The following is a 25,755-nucleotide window of genomic DNA, read 5'->3' on the forward strand; positions in this document are numbered from 1 at the left end:
CAAACCCAAGCCAGTCCCAGGTGCCCTCAGAGGCAGCAGGAACACCCAGAGCTCTCTCGCTGCCTCGGAGCACAGCACTGCCTCTGGGGAGTCCTAAATGGCCCTGTGACACCGAGCTCAGGAGGAGCATTTGGTACAGCTCTGCTGACACCTGCACACAACACACTGTCCCTCAGATAAGAAACACCCCAGACGTACCCAGCAGCTCCAGGTACTCCTCCTCAATCTCCTGTTCCCAGGATGTGCCCCAGCCTGAGTTCCCAGGTTTCACAGAAGGGCTTCCTCGAGGTGATGCTGCTGCAGCAGCAGGTTCAGAGCCCATGATGTGCTGGACCTGGAGTATTTCTGGTGGGCACTGTTCCTGTGCCTCACTCCAAACTTGGGGTTCTTCATTGCCACACATTCCCTGCAAGTCTTCGCAGGCTGCCCGGTGAGATGTCAACACTTGCACCTCAAGTCAAACAGAACAAAGCAGTCAGACACTACAGCTTGTCCCTGTCAGCCAGGAGTCATCGACTGTGAGGAAAGGCAAAGAACAGATTGACAGGGGATACAACAGCTTGTTTCAATCCTCCATCTGGGTCACCAAGTTCCACTGTAAAAACACCTCAAGAAAAAAGGAGAGCAGGAACAGGCCAGCAGGAATCAATTTGGATGACTGCTGGCCAGAAGGCCAAAGGACAAGTTTCACTGTCCAGGGCAGATGTTGAGATTCAGCACACCGGGAAATGTCCTTCAGAGTGACTGTGATACACACACTACAGCAGCATGGCACTCAGAGGCATGGCCCCACTCCCTGCTGCTCTGCACTGGAAAGGCAAGAAGGGCAGAAACCACCAGACTGGTGACTGCAGTGGCTGCATGCCTCTTTCACTCACTTGGTTTTGCAGAGACTGACGGAAGCGATTAAGTTTCTCTCTGATGATTTTCATTTCTTCCTCCAGCTGCCTATGCCTTGCCTTGATCATACTGTGAGCTGTCTGAAGCTCTGCATCCAGCTGTTCCTTCATGTTCTCTAATAAACAAAAGAGAGGACATTTCATGAGTGGAGTGGCTGCCACTCTTTCATTCACCTGGTTTTGATGATCGCCCCTCTGCTGATGGAGATTCTCCTCTTGAATTCTTCCCATGTCTTCCTTGTTCTTTCTCTTCACTGCCATGATGTCACTCTGAGCTTCGGGCAGCTCTGCTTGTGGCTCTGCCTTGATGTTCTGTACACACAAAAGCAGAGCAAGGGACTGAGAGCTGCCATCAGGCTCAGCTTTTTTCCTCTTGCAGCCTCAAAATCACATTTATTCAGCCCCTTCTTTCTGCTTCCCTCCCCACATCTGCCTCCATTACAAACCTCCTGTCCCAGGGCTGATCTCTGCAGATTGCAAGGCTCTGTGCTTCCATTGCCTGTGGGACTCCTGGCCTCCTCAGTCCCAAGAGCTCTGGTTTATGCCCCTCTCCCTGCCCTTCCCTCTGTGGCCTGGCCAGTCAGGCTTACCTGGCCATTCTCCTGTGGCTCTTCCACCTGCTGCCTGAGCTGCTCTTCCTGCCCTCGGGCTGGGAACAGCTCTCCCTGAGTCTGGCATGGCAGCTCAGATGAGGCAGTGTGCTCCTGCTCTTTCTCTAGAAGCACCTGCACGGAAAGCAAGAGAAGATGGGTTTCAACTTCCCATACGCCCTTTGTGGGCCAAGACTCACAGACTGCTGGGCTCACACGTTCCCAAAGCACTGTGCTGCTGCTCTCCTGGGTCGTTCTCTGCCCGAGGGGAGGCACAGATTCCAAAGTGACCCTGGCCCTACAATCAGGGGCCATCTGGGACTGAAGCTCCAGCAGCCTCTCAGGCAGCTGACAGGGAAGGGGTGGCATTTCTCAAGGGTCTGGTGAGGGCCTCCCTCTGCTTCCGCCGTGTCCTGTTTGTCTTTCAGTAGTGACTGACTCCCCGCCCTGTCCCACAGCTCCATCCTGGCTCTGCAGGGACTTCCTGGGTGAGCTCACTCCTTGTGAGAGACACTTCTGGAGTTCACCTTCTCTTCAGGCCTGCACCAGCATTCCTCCTTCCTGACATCCACACTCTTGTTAGAAAACCGGGTCATTCAGGAGATAAGGATGCATGCAAAGGTCTCTGATGGAAGTCAGAGAACCTCTATGGCCACCTCAGTATATGGAGGAGGACCAAGGTGTTTCTTCTCCCTCTTTTGTCAACGGAGAATTCTGACCAGCAGTAACAGAGTTTCTCATAAGGCCCCATTAACGAATGCACTTACACAGCCCTGGGGATGCCAGTGAAGGAAACCATGTGTCATGTATGGCATGGCATGTATGACCAGAGTCACCAGACCCCAGCTACAGCATGGGATAGTTCCATTCCCTTAAGACATGCAAAAATTTAAAGGACAAATGAAGGCTTCAGGTCAGAAAAGGCTGGAGTAGGAAAACATGAGGGGAAAAAACAACCATCTCTGGAGGGGGAAACATCTCTGCCTGCTCAGGATCAGTCAATGGAACTTGTCTCTAATTCTCTCCTGAAGGGATGCCTTTGCATCTTCCACTGCTTTGGAGCAGAGCCAGGAAGATTAAAATCGATAGATAGACAGATCTCACTTTTATCATCTCTCTTTACTGTGCTGTAGAATTTACATTCTTTGAATGGAGAGAGATATAATTCTCTCTCCTAGGTTTTTTTTAAGGGAAGGTAGTGAGAAACTCATAGAAGGAGAGAAAACAATTATTATCCCTACTTGCTGTTCTTGTTTTTGAGTACATGAAGAATGTGTTATAGTGATTGTTTACAGAAAGTGATTTGTTAATTGGATTTTAGAGATAGTTGTTTAGACTGATTAGATAATTAGATAAAAGGCTGTGTGGAGACAGTCACGAGTTTTTCTTTCGTATGGTTTTAGTATAATATCTCTTTAGTATAGTTTTAATATAGTACTATGTAATATAACATAGCTTAATAAAGCATTTGTTTAAACTTCTGAATCATAGAGTGAAAGCACATTTTTTGCCACGTGGGGGTCACCCTGAATCAATCCTGTCCTTTCTGTCGCTACACACATCAGCACTTGGCAGCAGTGCCCCAACCAGCAGCCATCCTGAACTTGCTCTCCTGTTGCTTCAGTAACCCACACTCTTGGGGAATCTGGAGCATGTCGGTCCTTAAGGAATGCAATCAGACCCAGAGCATTGCACTGGGAACGGCTCTCTTTGTGCATCTGTGCTCGGGCAAGTTCTTTGCTTGGACTCGCCCACACTGATGGTGCTGAAGTGGCTGGAATCAGAAATGCAGCCCAGCCCCTCCCAGCTCCTCTAATCTCTGAGCACCAGCTGGAATGCAAGGGCATTGATTTCCTACTCAGTTCCCAAACACAACACACACTGATTCCCTGGGCAGCCAAAAGACACGGGAGCCGTTTACGTGAAAAGGATGGGCAAGCCCTACTGGCTGGTCTGGCACCAGAACAGCTCGTTCTGCACCAACATCCCTGCCCCAAACGATGTGTTCTTGTGCAAAAATACTGCATTGTCCAGAACTGCCCCCTTGAAAACTGAAATTCTAGCAGACTTTCTGCCAGTGCTGTAAAAGGGTAGGAAAGACTGAGAAAAAAGCTCCCTTGCTCCCTGGAGAAGGAGAAATTGCACAAGGCTTCTCCTTCTAGCAAACAAACAAATCAACAAAATATGAAAGCGTTACCCACACCAGTGTCTAAAGCACTTGGATGCAGTGAAGGGATGTTTGGCAGGGAAACAGCCCTCGTGCTGAGCATTGGCTCTATGGATCCAAGGCAGGGATCAATGGCAGTCTGCCTGAAGGTCCCTCATGAGCCCCCATTGTCCAGGCTAAAGCTCCCTCAGCACCTCCTGCCTGGCCTTGTGCTGCACCCCTTGCCCAGCTCCCCTGTCCCTCTGTGCCCACGCTGCAGCCCCTCCATGACTTTCTGCTTCCCAGGGCCCACAGCTGCACACAGCACTCCAGCTGTGGCCGCAGCGCTGCCCAGCACAGGGCCACGCTCCCTGCCCTGCTCCTGCTGCCCCACTGCTGCTGGCACAGCCACCGTGCCCTTGGCCTTCTGGGCCCCCTGGCCCCATGCTGCCTCATCTCCAGCTGCTCACGGCCGCCAGCCCTGCGTCCTTTGGGCCCACGCAGCTCCCCGGCCACAAAGGTGCCCATTGCACTTCAGATACAGCAGGCACCGTTGCAAGATGGCCTTCCTGTTCTACCACCTCATGTTCCAAGTAGATATCATCAAGTTTGATAGGAATAGCATTCTAAGTCCCTCTCTTTAAATTAAAATGATCTAATTCAACTGTACAGGAAATTGCTCTTCATTAAAATTATCCTATCTGCTGTCTGCAAGCATCATTCTCTTTTCAAAACTAGGTTTTTAGTTCTTCAAACTCTGAGAAGGAAATTTAAAAATATCTATCTCTGCCTTTATTATTTTTGTTACAGGCATGAATATGGTTTTTCTTTCGGCCTTCCTAGCTGGCCCTCTACAGTCTACTGCTACTGGCCAAGCTCTCAGCTTGCTCTACAAGTCTTAAACACCAGGAACATGAAATGTTCCTTTCTCACTCACCTCGGGATCTTCAGCGCTGCTGAATACACGCTTCAGGTGTCCTGTAGTGGGAAGGGAAAATGAACCAGATGCTGTCAGAAAACTGCCTGGGCTGCTGAATCCCACAGAACAAGTCAACCCAAGCAGAGATGATTTCCCATTTCACAACATCCCTCCAGGAGACACATCTCTTTCACACAGCCAGCAAGAGACCAGGACAATATTCTTGGTTGTGCCTACACTGCAGCCAGTTTAGCCAGGAAATGAATACAAATATGATCAAGCAAATGCAAAGTGTTTTTAGCACTCAATGCTCCTGTTCTACCAAACACATAAGACAGCTTCTGAAATCTTCTCCTTCAGGTACTCTTTTTTTTTCACTCAGTGTCATGCACTGATTCTGATTAACTTGCAGGAAACCGTTGCCCAGAAAAGCTTCCCCAAAATCCCCCAGAGGTGGCGCAGTTCTATTGTGGAAAAGCACAGCAGCACTTCCTTTCAAAGGGAACAACTATTTTAGCATTTTGTAAAAGGTCAAGTTAGTCAAATCCTTTCATGACAAAATTTAAAAAGAAAGAAGCTTTCTCGGAATTCTGGGAACAACTGCAGAGTTTTTGGAAAGCCTTAAAGAAGGTCTGCCAGTCTACATTTTCAAAGGTGTCTTGCTTCTCCCAGCAACCTGAGGAAATGACAGACTCTGCTGCCACAGACTCTCCCGTGCAGGGAACGCAAGCCCTGCAGGTTCCCCTGCAAATGCTGCCCCTGTGGCTACAGACACCCCCTTTTTAGCTGAACCTCTTGACAGGAGCTTTACCAAAGCAGAGGCATCCTAATGCTCTTTCTGTTTCAAAATCAGAAACTCAGCCCCCAAGAAAGAGCAGGAAGACATACAAAAGCCAGGTTAGGATACACCCTAAGCTAAGCAGAAGGGAAGCCTCTACTTACGTGCAAAATTTGTGAAATAATAAATGGAATAAGTAATGCCATATGCAGCAAAAGCTGCAGTGGCCAGATGGTTAATTATTGGCATATCTGCAATTTTTCTAAACGGTAAAAAACAAGCCTCTTGTCAGTGGGCAGCTGCCTACTGACAGATGCTTTGACCAGGAAGGTTCTCCTGATCTGAGCAAGGCCTAGGGCTGCTCTGACACTCAGGCCTTCTGTGCACCAAGGCAACCTTCTGATGCCACTATGACGACGTGGCAACCATGCCCTGACATCACAAAGGGACAGCTCTGTGTTGGTCTTTATGCAAAGCAATAACCAACCTTCCCTACAGAAAACACAAAAGAGCCTGGGAAATTCTCATCTGTCACAAAGCACCGAAAATTCCCCTCATGGGCCAAACCCTGTTGTTCAGGGGATCCAAGAGGAACTCCAGGAGTGCCCCAAGCACCTACAGCCTGTACCCCAACTGAGCACTCGGATGGGACACAAGCAAAGGAAACCAGACCAAGATAATGGCCCACAGCTTTGCACGTGTGAGAAATGACTCTCACTTTTAAAATTTTAAAGGTTTAGTAAACCTTACCAAAGGACTGAATAAGGAAAAGTCGCATCATTGGGAGTCTCTGTGACTAGCAGCCATGTGCTCATCTGCAAAAAGGATGCTCTGCCTTTTATACCCTCAGCCCCTCCAAAAGTTTTTCCAGTCAACTCTTTCTCTGCTGCCCATTGGTGGAGATTACTTTCCTGCATCCCGACTGGAGGTCAGGTGTTGTTACACCCTGCCTGCTGGTCACAAGCCAGCCCTCCCCAAATGCCCTGACTACCCAGGCTGTTACAAGGGAGACGGGAAAGAGGACTATGGGAGGATATATTACAATATAATCACTACTCATTTGAACATCCACATAACATCTGCTTCTTAATTGTCAGAGCCAACCATTGCATTCCTCGTCCAGAACACACAGAACCAGGAGAGAAGCCACTGTTGGCATCACAGCTGAAATGCTTCCTAACAAATCTCCCCACATATTTGCACCTTTATTGGACATGCCCAGGGCTCCGGTGCGTGTACATCTCTGCCTCTCTTCCCCTTTGGCAGCAGTGGAACTGGCAGCATCTGCCCGCCAGCAGCAGCTGCTCCCAGCTGGGAACGCCACTGGCGGCGCTGATTTCCAGAGGCTTCTGTGTGCCAGGGGAAGCCAAGGCAGGAGCGGGTTGAACGGCGCTGGCGCTGCTGCTGCTCTGTGCCAGAGAGCCCCGGCTGGGCAGGGCACGGTGCCCACTGCGCTGCGGGCTCCTTCTCCTGCCACAGCTGGGCACACCTGGCAACAAGGCATGACAACCTGTGGGCAAGCCAAGGGGTTTCTGGGGCTGCACTGCTCTGCACACACCCAGCACACCTGCAGCACACAATTTTAACCCTCAAACAGGTAAACCAAAGGAAAACAACTGGAAAAGATTACATTTTCACCATTCTTACCTGCTCAACAGAAGTCTTCAAAATGAACGTTACCAAGCAGGGCCCAATTCCTGCTGCCAGCTCAGGGTTAGAAGAGAGGCAATCCTTGATCTCAGCACTGGGTGTGTGGGGAATCACTTCCCTAACACGTGCACACCCAGCAATCTCACTTACTAGTTTGTATCCATGGATCTAAGATATATTCAATACTTTGCTGAAACTCACAGGCTAAATATTCCCCCAAATGATTTCATTTATTGATTGATACTTATTGACTTCTTGATACTTAAATCACTTCTCCAAAGTTACTGACAAGAGAACAGGAGTGTCCTGTAGGTCCCTACTGGTCATTGCTCCAGGTTCAGGACGAGACCCATGCAGAAAATAAGCCAGGACAAAACTGGGCTTGCAAAGCAAATTCTTTCTATTTGTTGCAGTAGCAAATAATACATACCAAGCCCTGCATTCCTAAAAATCTGCTGAGCAGGAGAAGGAGGTGGAGCGTGGTGCTCGGCAGCAGGGGCAGGTGGGCAGTGCACTTTCAGGACATCCCCTGGAGCAAAACCACGTGCATCTCATCCTTCTCACCCTTCCAGCTCAGAACCAGGCCTGGGATCTCCTGCTCAGGAGTGGAATTTCCCAGTTACAGCATCGGCTCACCCATGGCTGGTGTGTGAGATGAGGCCATGAATCCAGGATTTAAAAGAACTGGAAGATTTAAAATTTTAGCAAGATTTAGATAGGGGAAAAGAGTATAGCAAGAAGAGTAGAAATAAGAAGGGATAATTAATTTTTATCAGATAAGGTAGTTAAGGCTAGGGTAATATGTCACTTGCCTGTCTTTACTATGTTTAAAGAAGCAGGATGGGATGCGGATTTCTTTGTGACAAAGAAGAGGAGCGTAGCCTGCACCTGGGCCCCGAAACTACAACTATAGCCAAGGGGTGTGAAAGCCTGCCAACACATCATAAGGAAAGAGGTCAAATTGAGGAAGACGTCTTGGCCTTCATCAGAAGGAGACCATTTCCTACTTTAAAACCCACCAACCCATTTGAAGTGAAAGACTGCAGAAATGTGAAGGAACTTTGGACTCAATTATAATACATTTTAATTCAAAGGAGGGTAGGCAGTGTTATCTAATCAATATGTGTTAGGTTTTTTGGGATTTATATGAATGTGTAAGATATTTTAGATGAGTAGAGATGAGAGAGAGAGCCAGTGGTTCTTCACGCATGTCTTTAGGAGACAACTCCTCGTGTGCCTGGCTGTAATTAACACACCACCTCCTACCTTTAACTGTGGGAATTCTATTCCACACCTCATTTGCTGACCGCGGCAGGAACGCTTCCCTGCTCCAGCAAGAACATCCGGGCTCTGGACGTCTCTGGGCGCTGCCAGGACATTCCTTTCCTGGAGGCACCTCCGCTCTCGGCTGCTCCTCGTGGGGGACAGACAAGACTGCTGGCACTGTGGAGAAAGGAACCTTTAACTCTGTATAAAGTAACCCGTAAGGCGTATGCAGGGGAAGGGCTGTTCACAAGTCACACAGAGATGTCCTGTGCACGACGTACGCCTGTGCAGTTTGGGCTTGGGTCTGGCTGATGGCAGAAAGGATTTGCTGTGTCAGTAAGGACCTGCTAGGAATTCTGGGGGTGAATTGAGCAAATCCTGTTTTATTGCTGCTGTTTTTCCTTTGTGTTGTAGTTGTGGTTGTGTTTTCAGTGTGTGAATGTTTGAGGAAGATGATGTGGGTGGATGCCGATGTGGTGTATGGTGTGTGTTGTGTTGAGAAGAGTGAGCTCTCTGTCCCCTCATAAAGAGATATTCCCTTCCCGGTGAGCCTGTGTGTGTGGACTTTCTAGTTGCAGGGATTGGTACTCCCTGTGACACCTGGTGCTTGGGTATACAGGGGGGTTGAGTGGTTTTTCTCCCACACTGTGGTCATTTGGGACTGCACGGTTGTGTTTGGGGAGATTTCAGGATTTTGTTTTCAACAAGTGCAGCAATTTATGCAGAAAACTACAGTGTGGTGATTTATTATGCTGAACTATGGCAGTTCCTTTCTACTGCCCCCCTCTCCGAGCATTTACAGTCTCCTGCCACGAGGAGGACACTCTCTTGCCTCCCCTGGACATCCTCTTTCCTTTCCTGGACACTCCCTTTCTCTCCTGGAGCTGTTCTCCATTAAAGCTGTGGGACTTTGGTCCCGGGAAGAGAGAGCGCCTCTCGTCTTTTGCTTTTGTCCTTGTCAGTGTCACTGGGCCCAGAGCTCGCCAAACTGATCCCCCACCAGATGAAAACTGACAAATGGTCCCATATACACAGCTCAAAAATTGGCCACATTTTTGATGGACTGGGGTGTTCGCCACATTTTGGAATTCCCTATTCCTACACAGGTCAGGCAATTGTTGAAAGGACGCACCACACTCTAAAACCATTCTACAACAAGAAAATGGGGAGTGGCCCAAGCAACACCCCAGATGAGGTTGAGCAAAGCTTTATATGTCTTTATGTTTTTAATAGCTCATTTGCAGGAACTAATCCTCCAATTTTTAGGCACTTTTCAAACAGCACACAGGAAAAATTGAAAGAAAATCCTTCAGTTTTGATCAGAAACCTTGAGTTAGGACAAACTGAAGGACCATTTCCACTAATCACTTGGGGCAAAGGGTATGCTTGTATTTGCACAGGTGCCGGACCTAAGTGGGTCCTGGTGAAGGATGTGAAACCGTCTCATACACAAGAGCACACCGACAATTCCACCAGCAGGGAAACGAGCACGCAGACGTGAGCCGCACGGAGAAGCTACGGTGCATGCCAGACGTTCCCCGTTCAACCTGGGAAAGCTACAATTCTGGAGTTTGATGTTGATTTTTGGACTGGGAAAATGGTTTGTATCATAGAGCTCTTTCAGCAAAAGCGTGGTGTCCATTGTGTTCCAAAGAATTCTAAGATATCCAAATTTGTAAAAATTGAAGGTTAGAGGGACAGTTTAGTGCCCTATAGTTGGCCAGTCCCTGAACAAGCGCTAAAAGATTTGCTTGAGAACTGAAATAGATGGGGAAGCTTTTGCCAAAAAACAGCTGAACAGGAACATGGAGCTTGATCATATGATATACTGGAACTTGTTGGTTTTGCTTGCTTGCTTTTGCATGCATACATGCCTGTAGATCAACCAAAAACGAAGGTTTGCCTTGCTTTAGCCAAGTCAGCAGGCTCAGACACCGTGTGTTTGACCCATTTCAGCCCAGACAAATCCTTTGCAACACATCTGGTTGGTGTGCCTGTGCCAGCCAAGGAGCAGCCAATACCCAATCGTGACAAATATTGGTGTGAGGCTGCCAACGAGACCAATCCCATAACCAGCTGACATCACTGGGCCCCTGATCTTCTTAAAGCACTTTCTGAACCTCAAGAATTGGAATTCTTGGTTCATTGGTGATGGAATTTTGTTCTGAGTTTCAGTACCAGGGAGATCCACAGTTGAATGTTACTCCCCATCATCCTGAGGACAGATACTCCAGTTTGTGGTGCAATTGCAGTACCCCAGTGCCCCCTAAGGGTGAAACTGCTGACGAGTAGATGACCTAGATGAGTCCCCACATCAATTAGCAACAGAATATTGGCTCATTTGTGGAGACAGAGCCTGGCAGGACATTCCCTCAAAAATTAAAGGTGGCCCATGTAGCATCAGACAACTCACTGTGATAGCACCTAACGTTAAAAAAGCCATCAAGAGAAAACACAGAGAAAAAAGATTTGCCCATCATTATAAAGAAAACTGTAATAGCAATTTCAGACCCTAGGGCCCTGCAAAATGAGGTACATTGAATTTATTTCTACATCAACTTGCCTTGGGTGAGGCATTGAAACCATGACACCGATTGGGGTGTTGGCTGAAGAAAGAAGACAGTGCTACTTCCATTGCAATTAGTGACATGAGGACTGATGTTAGTGCTGTCAGACATGCAACCTTACAGAACAGAGCAGCAATTGATTTCCTTAGCAGCCATTCCATGTGTTCAGTGTCACCCCCATGTTCAACACTGTCACTGTCAGCTTTGACAGCTTTTGGACTGTGTTTGAGAAGTCAATTTTTTCTGACTGTTGAAGGGCTTTGGGGCCCAGAGTTCTTGTTAGGAACAAGGGATTAAGTGTGTGAGCCATGGAGTTGTTGGACCAGGTGTTTTGTCTAAGTGGTGAGAAGGGTTTCTTCCTTTCTGTTTCTCTTTCAAGGGGAATATTAATGTTGCCCCTGAGTCCTCAGGAGGGGAGCCTGTGGACAGAGCTGCAGCAGAGGGAGCTTTGCCTGGCACCGAGAGCTGTGGGAACAATCCCCAGGAGCCCGAGGAGCCTGGTAAGGACAGAGCCCCCACTGGTTTAGAGAGGGGTGAGATGGCTGCTCTGAGCCTGCCTCTGGCAGGGAGGGAGATGAGAAGGCTTGAGTTCCTGTCTGCAGCCTTGGTGCTTCCTGGTGCCTTGAGTTCAAATCCTGCACTGGCACAGCCTGCCTGAGCCCTGCCCTCCACGCTTCTCCAGAGGCTCTGACACTGAGTCCTCTGAGGGAATCCACAAAATTAGAGAGTTTTGGGAAAGCTGCAAAAGGCAGGTCTCAGATACAGCAGAACTGTGATTAGAGCCAAGCAGCAGCCATCAGATAGGTCAGCAGAAAAATTATTTAAACTGCAGAAAAGCAAGGACAAATAGAACAATGGTCTGTGTATTAACGCTGGTCTAGAATAAATCTCCAAGCTACAGAAAAGGTTATCTAGCAAGATATTGGGAAGGTTGAAGCTTAATAATGGAGCTCAGTGCATTGTGTTTTAAGGCTTACTGGTAGGTATTGTCTTCAAAATAAACAAGCACTGTTTTAACCAAAGGTACCTGTGCTTATAGTGATTGGATAGAACTACTGTCAATATGCTTTTGCTTTGTGTGATTGGTCAAAAAACTTTTAAAGTAAGTTTTAACATTAAGTTCTTGGTCTGCTGCCTGGGATGTGAGCTGCTGGCATCTTCCCATTGTCATAACCACGTAATGAGAGTGATGCTGGAAAACAAACAGCTCGAGGCGCGTTCCTCAGCAGCCCCGGCCCGCTCGGGATTTCTACATAGCCCCTGCCAGCGTCAAATGGCACAGCTTGATTTGCAGGGCAGACAGTCTTAAACATCTGCAATATCCTATCAGAGTCCTAGTTTGGCTTCATTCAAAGAAAGGGGAGAGTGCACCTAACACTGACCACTTGTTAGGCAATATCTTCCACCTTGCCCTTGTACCCCTACAGAGAGGCTGTCTGCAAAATGCCCAGAACACCCTCCAAATCTGCAGCAAGGCCAGGAAAAGCAGGCAGAGAATCTTTCTGTTCTCAAGGTCCCCCTTCCTAGGCGACTTGACCCTTTCGACCTGACTCTCACTTGAGATCTACCCATGATAGAGCATTGCAGGAAAACACTTTAAAGGGTCATTAACCAGAACCTGCTTGGAAAGCAAGGGTAGAAACTCTTTCCCTCCCTGATGGGATGCGGGCTGGCAACTGCTGCTCTGAAGATGTGCAGCTGCTCCTGTCTGGAGAGGCCATGGAAGGGCTGTGATGGTCTACGGGAACCAGAGGAATGATGAGCTCAGGTTGGCATTTGAGCTTCATGGGAACAAGCAGAATGAAGAGCTCACAGTGGAGATGAAATTTGCCTGTGCCTGGCTCCTCCAGTGAAACCCCAAGAAGTCCAGATGAAGCAAACACCTTCTCCCAAGAAGCTAGGAAACCTCAGAGTCCTGAGCACCTGCACTTAGCCTGGAAAGGCTGGGAGGCAGCTCTAAATCCTCAGGTGAGGCAGCACTGAGGTCCTGGTATGAGAGCGCTGTGTAGCAGTGCTGTCCAGAGCCACTGCCAGGAAGTTCTGGGAGCTCCAGTCTATGAGATTCAGTTCTACAATTTGAAAGAGCAATGCAGGTCACACCATGCTTGGCTAGAGAGCCCTGCCCTTCACCCGTGCTGCTGCAGCAGGTGTGGGTGCACATGTGCACACACACACGTGCAGGTGAGGGGCAGCCTTCTGAGTGTCACTATGCCCAGCTGCTGGGGCCAGGTACCCTGCTCCAAGGCATCTACACTGTGCCCTAGACCACTCTCCCGCTAAGGCCACACAGGGACACTCCAGAAGGGGTCTGTGCTAGCCTGGGTACACCAAATAATACAGATAGCCCAGTTACACTGTCCTAGGAACAGCAATCCAGTGCAGAATGTTCTGGATGCCCAGCATTCAACCCTGTAGCCGACTTACAGTAGTCGTTGAACATCTCTGGTGCATCCAAGACCCGTTCTGGCTTTGAGGGAATATTTCTGCTATTCTTCCTGCTGGATCCAGGTGCCATTTTCTGACTGTAGAGCACTTTCAGCTTATTCTGACAGCCTGTGTGCAGGGGAACAGATTTGTTAACCTGAGTTAGTTTCCTCCCAGCTGCTCACCCAACTAGGAATCCCTTGGAGTGAAAATGAAGTCCTAAGAGAAACACTCACAAGCCTGCAGTGCACTAAAAATCACTGGCAGTATGAACTGCTGAACAGGGGTGAGCTACAATTTCCTCATTCATGGAAACAAATTTGACAAACTGGTTTTTGAATCCCAATATATTTAGTTGCAGTTTAAGCTAGAAAGTGCACAGAAGAGGGTTTGATGCTCTTACAGACTTCATGAAGGTTTGGAACCTGCAGTATAGGTGAACGTTCACTGACATCTTTTCATAAAAATCCTTTCTTTAGGATTTTTCCCCTTCTGAGAAGCTGTGGCCTCAGCAACAAAAGGTAAACAATGGTTATCTGCTGCTGGGGAATGCAACAGGTGGATGTGTGATTGGTCTCGGGTGGATGTTTGGATTTACTGACCACTCAAGGCAGAGCTAGGTCTCGCTCTCTGCTGAGACACAGCCCTTTGTTTATTCATTCTTTCTCTATTCTTAGCTTAGCTAGCTTCTGAGAACTTTCCTTCTATTTCTTTTAGTATAGTAATAATGTAATATATATCATAAAATTATAAATCCAGCCTTCTGAACATGAGGTCAAGATTCTCGTCTCTCTCGCCACCCTGAAGACCCTTGCAAGCCCTGTAACAGGTGACCAACTGGCAGTCATAGCAACTCTCCTAAATAAATTCACTGTAACTGGTATGCCCTCCCTCGACCTCAGGAACCTTAAGAAAGGAGACTCCAGCCTGTACAGCTCTCAGAAACCAGTTGATTTCTCCTGTGACCACACACAGAGCCTCTGTGTTGCTGTTCCCCAGACCTGATCTCCCCTGCTGATTCAGCTCACACAGAGCCTGTATCACACCTTCTGGAGCATTCTGTGGTTTTCCTCTGAGGTGGAGGATTTTTGCCTCTTCTACATCAAAACCATTCAGATTCACTGCCCAGGCTTTCTGTTGCTCCTACAGAGACAAATCACCCTCAGTGCAATGCATTTAAAACAATTCCCACACTGCAATTTAAACAGACACCTAAGTCCCCTTCTCTTAGAATCTGAAGATGTTTGCCTGTGCTGCAAGGGTCAGTCACACAGAGGCAGGTCAAAGCATTTTTCCTCAGACTGTCATACATCGTCCTGGCTCACATTTTCACACAATGGCAAATTCAGTGTCATTGCCAGTGGGAAAAGCCACAGCCACAAAGCGACCAAATGCTTCACAAACAGATTTCAGAAGACAGTGTAAAACATTCCAGAAGTGTTCCCTGTGGAGACATTGTCCTAGAATAGCTACCACCAGCAGTTTCACTTTGCATAGGCTCACAGCTTTGTGTTTGTGTTGCCTGCTACATTTTAAAGCCTCATTAGTCAAAAGCCAAATTTTGCTACCAGAAGCAGCATAGGCTTCGAGTGCATGGCAGTCTCTACAGCTTCAGTCTCATCCTAGGCTCCTGAAGCCCAGAGCTGCAAGTAGTGATGGCTGGGACTTGTCAGTCCCGTCTGCCCACTTGATAGAACCTCTTGTTCACTGCTCTGTAAAGGGGCAGGAAGGAGTAGCGGTTGTTGAAGCAATTGTAACTTAGCAACATGCTCACCTTCTTGGTAGGGGAATCCTCAGCAGGGTCATTCTCTTTGGTTAGGAGGAAATTTGCCATCTCCATCTGCATGGTGCTGCGTTTGGGAATGTAGCGATCCCCCCCGGCCTTTGTGGGGTAGCTTTGAATTTTGGCTCCAGATTTACCTGCATTCACATATGAAAAGATTGTCTTACAGCTATTTAAAAGCCTGCATTAGAGCTTTCACGGGAGCAAACCCAACACTCTTCCACATCACACCCACCAGACAAGTAGGACTCTGAGGTCTCACGCCACACAGTCACAACTAACTTATATTTTCCTCCCTGCCACCAAGTTGGTTAGGGACAGTGTGGTGCAACTCCTTGGGTCTAGTGCAACAATTCCAGAGTCCAGAGATAAGGGGAAGATACAAAAGCGCTCACAGGATGTAAAGCTGTCAGCTGACAGTCCTGCCCACACTCGTCCTAGCATACAGCTGTGCCAGCAAGGCTCAGCTGGGCGAACAGCAGCTCGCCAGCCCCAGTGCTCAGAGCTCTGCCCCTCATGCTGGCAAGGAGGTGGGTGGCTGTCAGGAGCACAGCCCACCTCCTCCTGCCTGAGCAGCAGCCGGTAGGGCAGCGTGGCAGGGAGCCCAGAGCCCCATGGCTACGGACAAGCAGCCTGGGCGGGGCTCCCGCACTCAACCTCTGCCGCCGGTGGCCGGCGCTCACCGGCTGTCGTGGACGGCGTCTTGCTGGAGCTGTGGGAGCGACTGCCCGGCTTCACGGGCCACACGCCGACGGGGCTGGGCCCGGGGCCGCTCTCCTTGGCCTTGCGCTGCCATGGCGCAGGCGGCGCGGTCGGGATCAGCGTGTCCAGCTTCAGCAGCCCGTGCAGGTCCGCCTCCAACAGGAACTGCGCCGTGGTCCTGCGGGCGGGCGGGGTTAGCCGTGCCCAGCGGCCGGGCTGAGCCTGCTCCGACAGCCCCGCCGGCCTCCCCCCACCGGACCGTGCAAGCGCTGCGGCCGCTCCTGCCCGCCAACGCACACCCCCACTCTCCCCAGCCGCTCCTCGGGACACTCCGTCAGCCGATACGCCCTCCCTCCCTCCGCTCCTCGGGGGTCCTTGATCAGCCGGCACCTCTTCCAGCCGCTCTTTGGGGCTCCCTCCGATAAGCGACATTCTCCCTTCCCCTGCCCGCCTCACCACAGCCTCCCCGCTCGGGACTGCGCCTGCAGGCCGCCTCTCCGGCCCTGTGACACGCTCACCTCCGCGGCGCCGCCGCCGCTCGGCCGCCCCGCAGCATTTCAAACGGCGGGCGGATGGGGCCCCGCTGGGCCGCTTCACACCCACCGGCCGCGCACTGCCCGGCGACGGCCGCGCGACGCAACGCGATTGGCTGAGCCGCGGGACGGGGCGGAGCGCTCCGCGCGTGAAGTGAGGGGGCGGGACCGGAGGCGGGACCAGGTCTTGCTAAGGCGGGGCGATCCGCGCCGGGGGCGCGGCGCCGCAGGAGGGACCAGGCGGGGGCTCGGGGGGAACAGGAGTTTATAGCGGGGTGGGGGCGGTCGTGGCTGCCCGCGGCTCCCAGCCGCTCATGAGCAGGTAGGACTGGTTGGCCATGTCGGTGCTGGACAGGCGGCCCCCAGAGTGCTCCGGCGGCGGGCCGGGCAGCACCTCCAGCAGGCAGGGCAGGACGGTCTCCTCTGGCGGCTGCTTTTCGAAGGCATGGCCTGGGGCGATATGGAGTGGACGGGGTAGGGGCTGCCATTTTAGCTGCCCCCGGGAGCAGCTGAGTCGCCCTGCCCACCCACTGGCCTGGCCGTGCTTGCTGCTTTCCTGGAGGAAGCTGCCCAGAGCACGGTGCAGCTCAGGAATGGGCGGCCGGAGTTTCGGCTTCATGTTGCTGGGTACGCAGGAAGGGGCATCGAATTTACCCTCAGACTTGAGGTGCCCTAATGCCCCATGCAAGGTGCCCAGGCTTGGTGCTGGACCCCCCCGCCTGCCCCCGGCACAGCCCTTACCTGTAGAGGGAGGGGAAGGTGCAACACAGCCCCAGGAGCGTTGCTGAGAAGAGCAGCGGCACCACCGTAACACTGGGGCTGAGCCAGCCTGCATCGGCGGAGGAATGCCGGAACTGTAGCCTTTCCCAGAGCCACCATCTCTGAGCCCCTCGCAGCCCCCTGCCCCGTGCCCCCCTCCCCATTTCCAGCACTGTCTGCCTCTTGCCCTCAGCCGTGAGGCTTCTGCGGCCGCAGCCTCCAGCCCTGCCCCTTACCCGCATCGGCCACGGCATCAACCACAACGGGTTTGGTCCCGGCGCTCCAGCTGCCCGGTACCACGGCCCGCTGGGCTGGGCCCGCACCTGCGCGGGGTAGCGGGAGCCTGGCTGCAGGTCCAGGACCTCTTTCCTCGCTGCTCGCGGAACCTGCAGGACCTGCGGGGCAGAGCCGAGCCGGAGGCATGGCTGCTGTGGGCTGGCACCAAGGGGCGGATCCCGCTTGGCCCGAGCCCGCGCCTGCCGTGTGTCAGCAGCGGAGGGGGGCAGCGCTGCTCGGGCTTCCCTGGGCAGGCCTTGCCTTCCAGTCATGGCTTTTCTCCATGGCATAGCGGACCTGGTAGTCCAGCTGCTCTGCAGGCAGCTCCAGGGGCGGCAGCCACTGCACGCTCAGCCGGCCCTGCGACACTGTTGCCTGCACAAGCTGTGGGGCATCTGTGAGCATTGCTGGTGTTGGGGATAGGCATTCGTCGCTCCTGTGAAACGGGACATGGGACACTGTGTCCCCTGTGAGCCAAGCAGGGGCTGCGGTGGCACTGGGACTCACCAGCCTGGTGCAGCCAAAAGGGCTCCTTGAAGTAGCTGAGTGTGGGCAGCATGTGGGTCCTGGTGACATTCACCAGGACAGAGATGGCACTGCCAGCCTTGGGCTGGAAAGTGCAGGCATAGGTGCCCTGTGCCCCTCTGCTTACCTCCTCGCACTGTTGCCATGCATCTTCCCTGTGGGAGGAGTGGGGAGCCAGTCAGTCTCACCAAAGCAAACCCACAGCCAGCATTCCTCCTGCTCTTCCCCAGGAAAGCTACTGCTGCTTGTAGTTGGAGGTGCAATGTGGTGAGGGGGTATGAGATTGGTGGTGGAAGGGCAGGACAGAGCAGGGCATGGGCAAGGGGCCCAGTGTGGGATATTGGGACACAGCAGGACCAGTGGTCTCTGGGATGTGCCTGCATGGGTGCCACCTGCCTGCCATGCCCCTTACCTTGTGCCAGCCCCGCTCGGAGGTGGCCGGTAGAGGAGCTGGTGGGAGCTGTGGGGCTCTGCAGGGTCCCAGCTCCACTCGCAGCGCTTGTGCCGCAGGTAAGGGGTTCTGCAGCACAGCCCGATGTCTCCTGGGCAGGGAGAGCCAGGACAGGGAGGGGGCTGCTTCCCCTTGGCCCCCCAAAACTTGGGAGTCACACCTTGCTACAACAGGACCCTCACCCCTGTAGCCCCAGGCGTGGGTGCCTCCCTGCTGTTGCTGCCAGCACCCTGCAGAGGGGATGGCTGCTCACCGGAGGAGTGGGGGGTCTCTGCAGCCAGAGCCTGTGACCAGGGCCCCCAGACGCCGTCCATGGAGGTACCGTCGGGCTTGCTGCACAGCTGGATGTGGTGCCTCACCCCTGGCTCCAGGCCCCGGAGCACCACCCAAGTGTTGGCCTGGACCAGCCTCTGCAGGAGAGGGGCCAAGCTGAGGAGCAACTGCAGGCTCCAAAGGCCCCTGCCCATCCCTGACACCTCCAAGGACCTGTCCCAGTGCTGCTCATTTCAGAGGGTGCTGCCTTGGGGGAGAGAAAAATCAATCTTCTGCCTTTCAGGGAGCTGAACGAGAAGGGACTCTTCACCATCCAACACCTGGCTGGGTCCCATTCAGAGGTCCTGCTTTGAAGCCTCCGTCAGGTTTGCTTGGCAGTTACCAGCGAGGTGAGAACATTGTTCTGAATTGTCCCCTATACTTCATACACGGTGTGTAGAGTAGGTATGTGCTTGTGCTGGAAAAGAAATGAAATTTAGCAAAATATTTAATTATAGTGAGTTGTGTGTGAACTGGTTTGTTTAAAAGTAGTTTTGTAGTCGCTGAAAAGTGTGTTGAGTTTTGTGTGTGTAACCTAGCAGGTAGTCTTAGGGATTTAATAAATAATTAAACTAGTGCGGGAAAGTAAGAATGCTAACGTGTCTGGAGGCAGCATACAATGCTCTTAGAATAAGATAAGCAGAGGATTAATGATCTTGTTTGTGAACCAAGGAATGTATCACAAGGGGTCTGTGACCAGGCAAGGGGAACGGGGAAACTGTTTCTTGGAGACTTTGTTATGAACCGCATGTATAAGAGGGAAGCACCCACACGTGAATTTGGGGGCTCGGATTTTGGGACGTGAGTCCCCCAGTTCCCCGGGCCCTTAATAAAGCACCCACAAAACTTATCCGAGTTTTGTGTCATCTATCAATCGGGCAACAGTTTTCTGGCGACCGCGGCAGGACTCCAAGGGCTGCTGGGGCGGTTTGCGTCCCGATCCACTCCAAGCCAGCACCGAGCACTTCTCGGGGAGTAATCGGTCGTACCCGACACCCCGCGCCTGTTGGACAATTGCCAAGGTAAGCCCGAAGGTGCTTTATATTGGAAAAAGGTGATAATTTGATTTGGATTTGGTGGTTGGTAAAAAAGCCTAGGCTCCGGCCATAAGACGTCTAAGGACGCAGGACCGGAACTCACCTCCTGTTTGTTTTAGGGAAGGACGGCGAGAAGGTATATTGGTTTAAGGTATATTGGTTTATTGGGATTAATAGTGGAATTAAAGGTTGTCATATGATGTCTTTTAAAACTTTTAAAACCTTAGTGCAAGCCAATGGTAAAATACCTGGAAATACACCATTAGGTTGTATATTGAAACGGTGGAAAAGTGAGGGGTATTATCAAGAATTGGATAAAAGCAAAATGATAGATTATTGTAATCATTGGTGGCCTGAATATGAGATTGGGGAAGTGGGATGGCCGGTGAATGGTACACTGGAATTGGGGATAATGGAATCTTTGATGCAATTTTTAAGGAGAAATGAGAAATGGGATGAAATACCATATTTGGATTTGTTTTTCGTTTTATATCGGAAAGAGGAATGGCAAAAGGAATGCGGTATTTTTGTTTTAGAAGTGAATGATGAAAGGGAGTGTGTGGGATGTAAAGAAAGAAAGGAGCGTAATTTGTATCCTTCAGTCAAGGAAGATTTGTCTTATTGTATAGCACCTCCGAGGGTTCCGGTTGCTCCTAATGTGCCCCCTGCTCCCTCTGCGGATATAGCTATAAAAACGGGATCTAGTGAGAGTGATAGTGATGGTGGTGATTTAGAAAAGAATGAGAGTGTTAAAGGAACTCCGTTAGCAGGGCGGACTCACAAGGGAAGGAAGGGGCAGAAGGGGCCACAGTTAATTGCGCCGTTAAGGGAAGCTGTGGGACCACAGGGAGAAAGGATACTTATAAAGGTGCCTTTCTGCCCCGGGGATTTGGTAATAGGGAAGCAATCAGCGGGGAGTTATCGGGAGGATCCTGAAAGGGTGGCAAGGGTGGTTAAAATGGTAATAAAGACTCAGAATCCGGACTGGAATGATTTACAGGTATTATTAGATACTATAATGGATTCCACGGAAAAGGAAATGGTTATTAGAGCCACTAGAGAAAAGGCTCGTGAGGAGATTCGGTTGAGACAACTAAATGAGACAGTTGATGAATTGGTACCAAGTGAGGAACCTAAGTGGGACCCAAACTCTACGGGAGGAATAAGGGCTGTAAAACGATATCAGGAATTGTTGGTGGAAGGAATTAGGACAGGAATACCTAAGACTATGAACTGGTCTAAGTTGTATTCGGTCAAGCAGGACAAGAATGAGTCTCCTCTGCCTTTTTAGAACGATTAAAAGACATGGCTCGGAAGTTTACTAATTTAGATGTAGAGGATCAATCAGGAAACCTTCAATTGGCCTTGTTGTTTATGGGGCAATCACAAGAGGATATTAGGAAAAAGTTACTAAAGCTGGAAGGAGAAGATACTAGAAGTTTGGATAAAATGCTGGAGGTAGCGTGGAAGGTATATAACAACAGGGAAAAAGAAACTGCAAAAAGACAACAAGCTAGTATTCTGGCTGTAATGCAACAGACAGGGGCAGGAGGAAGACCCATTAGGGGTCGAGGTCGGGGAGGAACTAATCGTGGACAGAGGGGGGTTGCCAAGAGGTCGGGGAGGATTTGGGTTTGCACCTAACATGGGGAGGTTGGATCCAAACCAGTGTGCGTTTTGCCGACAATTGGGACACTGGAAAAATGAATGCCCGGTTAGAGGAGGTATGGGCATGGGAAACATGGGATTAAGGACAGGTCCAATGGGGAATGCTCCTGTGGGAGGATTCACAGGAGGACCAGCAGAAGTCGCTCAAGCACTAGTTTTGGGAAACTATCAGAATCAAAGCTGACTAGAAAAGGATTTAAGGGTAGTTTTAGAAATAGATGGAAAGGATCAAGAATTTATGGTAGACACTGGAGCTACTTATTCTGTACTCAATAGACAATTGGGACCTTTGAGTGACACAACGGTACAGGTGGTGGGGGCAACAGGGAAGCTAGAGGAACAACCATTTTTACAACCTTTAAATCTTAGGTTTGGGGGGAAGGAATTAGATCACCAATTTTTGTATATGCCAAACTGCCCCACACCCCTTCTTGGCAGAGACCTGTTGTCCCGACTTAATGCGAAAATAATATTTGAAGGGGGAAGGGTGAAATTGGAAATACCTGAGGAACAAATAGCAGGCATTTTTGTAATCAAGGAAGTGGATGCCTCTCCTATTCCAGAAGAAATTGAGCAGGCTGTAGTACCCTGGGTATGGGAGTCAGGGGTCCCCGGAAAATCTAAAGCTGTGCAGCCAGTAAAGGTGGAGCTAAAGGAAGGGGCCCGACCAGTGAGGATAAAGCAATACCCCTTGAAGCTTGAGGCAAGGAGGGGAGTAGCCCCGTTAATTAAACAATTTTTGGCTCAAGGAATATTACAGGAATGTGAATCAGAGTATAATACTCCAATTTTTCCAGTAAAGAAACCTAATGGTAAGTACCGTTTGGTACAGGACTTAAGGGCTATTAATGAAATAGTGAAAGACATACATCCAGTTGTTGCTAGTCCTTATACCTTGTTAACATCTGTATTGGAGGAGTTTAAATGGTTCTCAGTGATTGACCTTAAAGATGCCTTCTTCTGCATCCCACTGGCAGTAGAGAGTAGGAAATATTTTGCCTTCGAGTGGGAGAGTCCTGATTTTGGGAGAAAGAAGCAGCTTATGTGGACGAGACTCCCACAGGGATTTAAATGCTCCCCTACTATTTTTGGAAACCAACTGGCCAAGGAGCTGGAGGAATGGAAGATAACCCAGGTAACAATATCCCCATCCTTGTATGTAGTCCTGCAGTACGTGGACGACATTTTTCTGGCTACTAAGGAAAGGGAAATGTGCGTGGAATTAACAATTAAATTACTCAACATGCTTGGCCAAGCAGGGTATCAGGTTTCTAAGGAAAAAGCTCAATTGGTCAAAAATAGCGTTATTTACCTCGGTTGTGAGATCACACAAGGGCAGAGACATTTGGGAGTAAACCGAATAGAGGCAATATGTGCTATTCCTTTGCCTCGTAACCATCAGGAATTGAGATCTTGTCTAGGAATGGTGGGATGGTGTCGACTGTGGATCATGAATTTCGGTCTCCTAGCCAAGCCACTATATGAGGCCTTGAAGCAGCATCGGTTGGAGTGGACGACACAGCAAAAGAAGGCCTTCCAGGAATTGAAGCAGGCACTAAAGGAGGCCCCAGCCCTAGGACTCCCTGACCTGACCAAGGAATTCCAGTTGTACGTGAATGAGAGGCAAAAACTGGCATTGGGGGTCCTCACCCAGAAGGTGGGATCCTGGAAGAGGCCAGTGGGATACTTCTCTAAACAACTGGATTCGCAGACCCGACCTAAAGGATGAACCATTGGAAGAACCTGAATGGGAACTATACACTGATGGATCCAGTTTTGTTGAGAATGGGACTCGCTATGCCGGGTATGCAGTGGTAACATTGGATCAGGTAATAGAGGCAAGGGCTTTGTTACCTGGAACTTCGGCCCAGAAGGCAGAGGTGATTGGACTCACCAGAGCCCTGTATTTGAGCAAGGACAAAAGGGTTAATATCTGGACAGATTCTAAATATGCCTTTGGTGTGGTTCATGGACATGGGGCATTATGGAAGGAAAGGGGGCTTTTGAATTCACAGGGAACCAACATCAAGCACCGGGAAGAAGTGCTACAGCTACTGGATGCGATACACAGTCCCAAAGCAGTTGCAATAATGCATGTTAGAGGACATCAGACTGCGGAAGGAGACGTTTACAGAGGAAATCGATTTGCTGATGTTACAGCACGCAAGTGACACGGGAAGTATGGACTCAAATGGCATTGGTACCGGTAAGAACAAATCCGGCTACCCCATACCTGAATCAGGAGCCCAAATATTCAATAGAAGATGGAAAACTAATAAACTTGCTAGGGGCACAGAAGAATCAACTTGGGTGGTACATTACACCAATGGGACAAATAGTGGTACCTACCCGCATAATGAAATTTATTTTGGAATCAGAACATAATAAATGTCATTGAGGGGCAGAGGTATTGGTAAAATTTTTGAAGAATGAGATAATCTCTAATCAGATGTTAACAATGGCAAAAAGAGTTAATGCAATGTGCCCGGTATGTTTGAAAAATAATCCAGTAGTTAGGAGACAAATACAAATGGGAAAGTTGCAAGTCGGGCCACAACCAGGAGATTACTGGCAAGTTGATTTTTCTGAATTGCCTAGGGCACAGGGATACAGATACTTGTTAGTGTACGTATGTACATTCTCAGGGTGGCCGGAAGCTTTTCCATGTAGAACTAATCAGGCTAAGGAGGTGGTAAAAACCTTGTTAAAAGAAATAATACCAAGATTTGGAGTACCTTTAGGATTGTCATCAGATAGGGGTCCGCATTTTATAGCCGGGGTAGTGCAGGAATTAGCACGAATGTTAGATATAACCTGGACTTTGCATACCCCCTGGAGACCTCAGTCTAGTGGGCAGGTGGAAAGGATGAATCAAACCCTGAAAGGACAAATCAAAAAGATTTGCCAGGAAGCTAAACTGCACTGGCCTCAAGCTTTGCCTTTGGCCCTACTCAGGATTCGAATTAAACCAAGGGAAAAGGTAGGCGTAAGTCCATATGAGATATTATATGGCAAACCATATCATGCAACTGTATTAAAAGGGGAGGTACATGTGAGTGGGGACCAGGCGATTGCAGAGTATGTTATGTCACTTAATAGAATTCTTTAAGAAATATGTTACAGTGAAATAGACCGCTCACGCTGGAGAATTCTGTCCACGACATCCAGCCTGGGGACCAGGTGTACGTCAAGAAGTGGATCACGGATCCGCTACGGGAATCATGGAGCGGACCCCACCAGGTGATGATGACGACCTACACGGCGGTGAAGGTCCAGGGGATGGATGCTTGGATCCATTACACCAGGGTAAAGAAGGCACCGTTCCAGTGGGAAACCCAGATAGTGTCTCCAACCCGGATGATCTTCCGCGCAAAGCCGCCTTCTTAATTATATTACTGCTAGTGATCATGAGACTATTACCCGTTCAAGGGTCTACTCTAGTACAGGTTGAAGAAACAAAGGTTACAGTCATGGAAGGGATGGATGTTCAATTAACTTGTGTTATCTTTGACAGCCAGAAAGTTGAGGCCGGTGAAGTTATTGCAATATGGCAACGGGGGGCTGAAAGAAGCCGAGGCAAGATAGGAGTCGGTTGGGATCAGGATAAACAACAAGGAAACACGGTACTGAATCTTACCAAGGTAACCACAAACGATACGGGAGAATATACATGTTTGGTCAAAATACGGGATAGTTTTGATTACAAAAGAGTGAGTATGAGGGTTTTGCCATGGACAGGGGATCGTGCTGAAAACATAAAGGTTAATCCAGTATCAATGGCAGTGGACATGTGAGATGGGCCACCTCTCAGAATAAATTGTTCCTTCCTAGTAAGATCAAGATATCAAAGGAACCTTTGGGTCAAATGGTAGAAGCAAAATAGGGAACTGACCTGGGACAGAATAGAGGACGGGACCAGTTGGTGGGAGAAGGAAGGCAAAGGTTGTGGGTGGTCGAGTGTCACTAATCCTAGAATAGGAAATGCATGGTGGAGGCATGACAGAATGATGTTATCCTTACAGAGACACGGTAGAAGGAGTAGACGAGAGGTTAATGATACAATAGAATGCAATACTGAGCAGGAAAACTTAGTGGTAGGATTAATCAGAGATTTTGGGATCATGCAGAATGTGACTAAAATAACAGCTTGCCTGCCCTTACCACAGGCTGCAGGTGAACCAATTCCCTGGGGAATAATACCAGTAACCAAAATGCCTGAAACATTCAAGAATGTTTCATGGTCCTGCCAGTCAGTTCCCAAACCAGTAGATGTATGGAGAGATTTGTGTATGACCATTCGGGCTATGACTAGAGAGGAATGTGAAAAGAATTCCAATCATTATGGTTGGATTCAAAATACCAGGAGGTGTTTAATTGCAACCCCAATAGATGAGCCATGCAATACAGTACGAATAAGAACGAAATCCCAACGAAATGAGATGAGTTGTCAGAATGTCACACAGAATTTTG

General features: G+C 49.7%; 1 protein-coding gene across 1 annotated transcript; it reads right to left on the reverse strand.

Annotated features, from left to right (window-relative positions):
• Window positions 1-16,522: 16,522 nt before the first annotated feature.
• Window positions 16,523-22,470, reverse strand: LOC132082863 (thrombopoietin receptor-like). Its single transcript, XM_059487276.1, is given in 10 exon segments — window positions 16,523-16,707; window positions 16,789-16,880; window positions 16,999-17,086; window positions 17,253-17,309; window positions 17,312-17,411; window positions 17,554-17,699; window positions 17,800-17,972; window positions 18,230-18,359; window positions 18,522-18,678; window positions 22,417-22,470. Coding segments are annotated over 10 exon segments (1,182 nt in total).
• Between the last annotated feature and the right edge of the window lie 3,285 nt (window positions 22,471-25,755).

This window comes from Ammospiza nelsoni, chromosome 22 (genome assembly GCF_027579445.1).
Source record: "Ammospiza nelsoni isolate bAmmNel1 chromosome 22, bAmmNel1.pri, whole genome shotgun sequence".
NCBI classification, from domain to species: Eukaryota; Metazoa; Chordata; class Aves; order Passeriformes; family Passerellidae; genus Ammospiza; species Ammospiza nelsoni.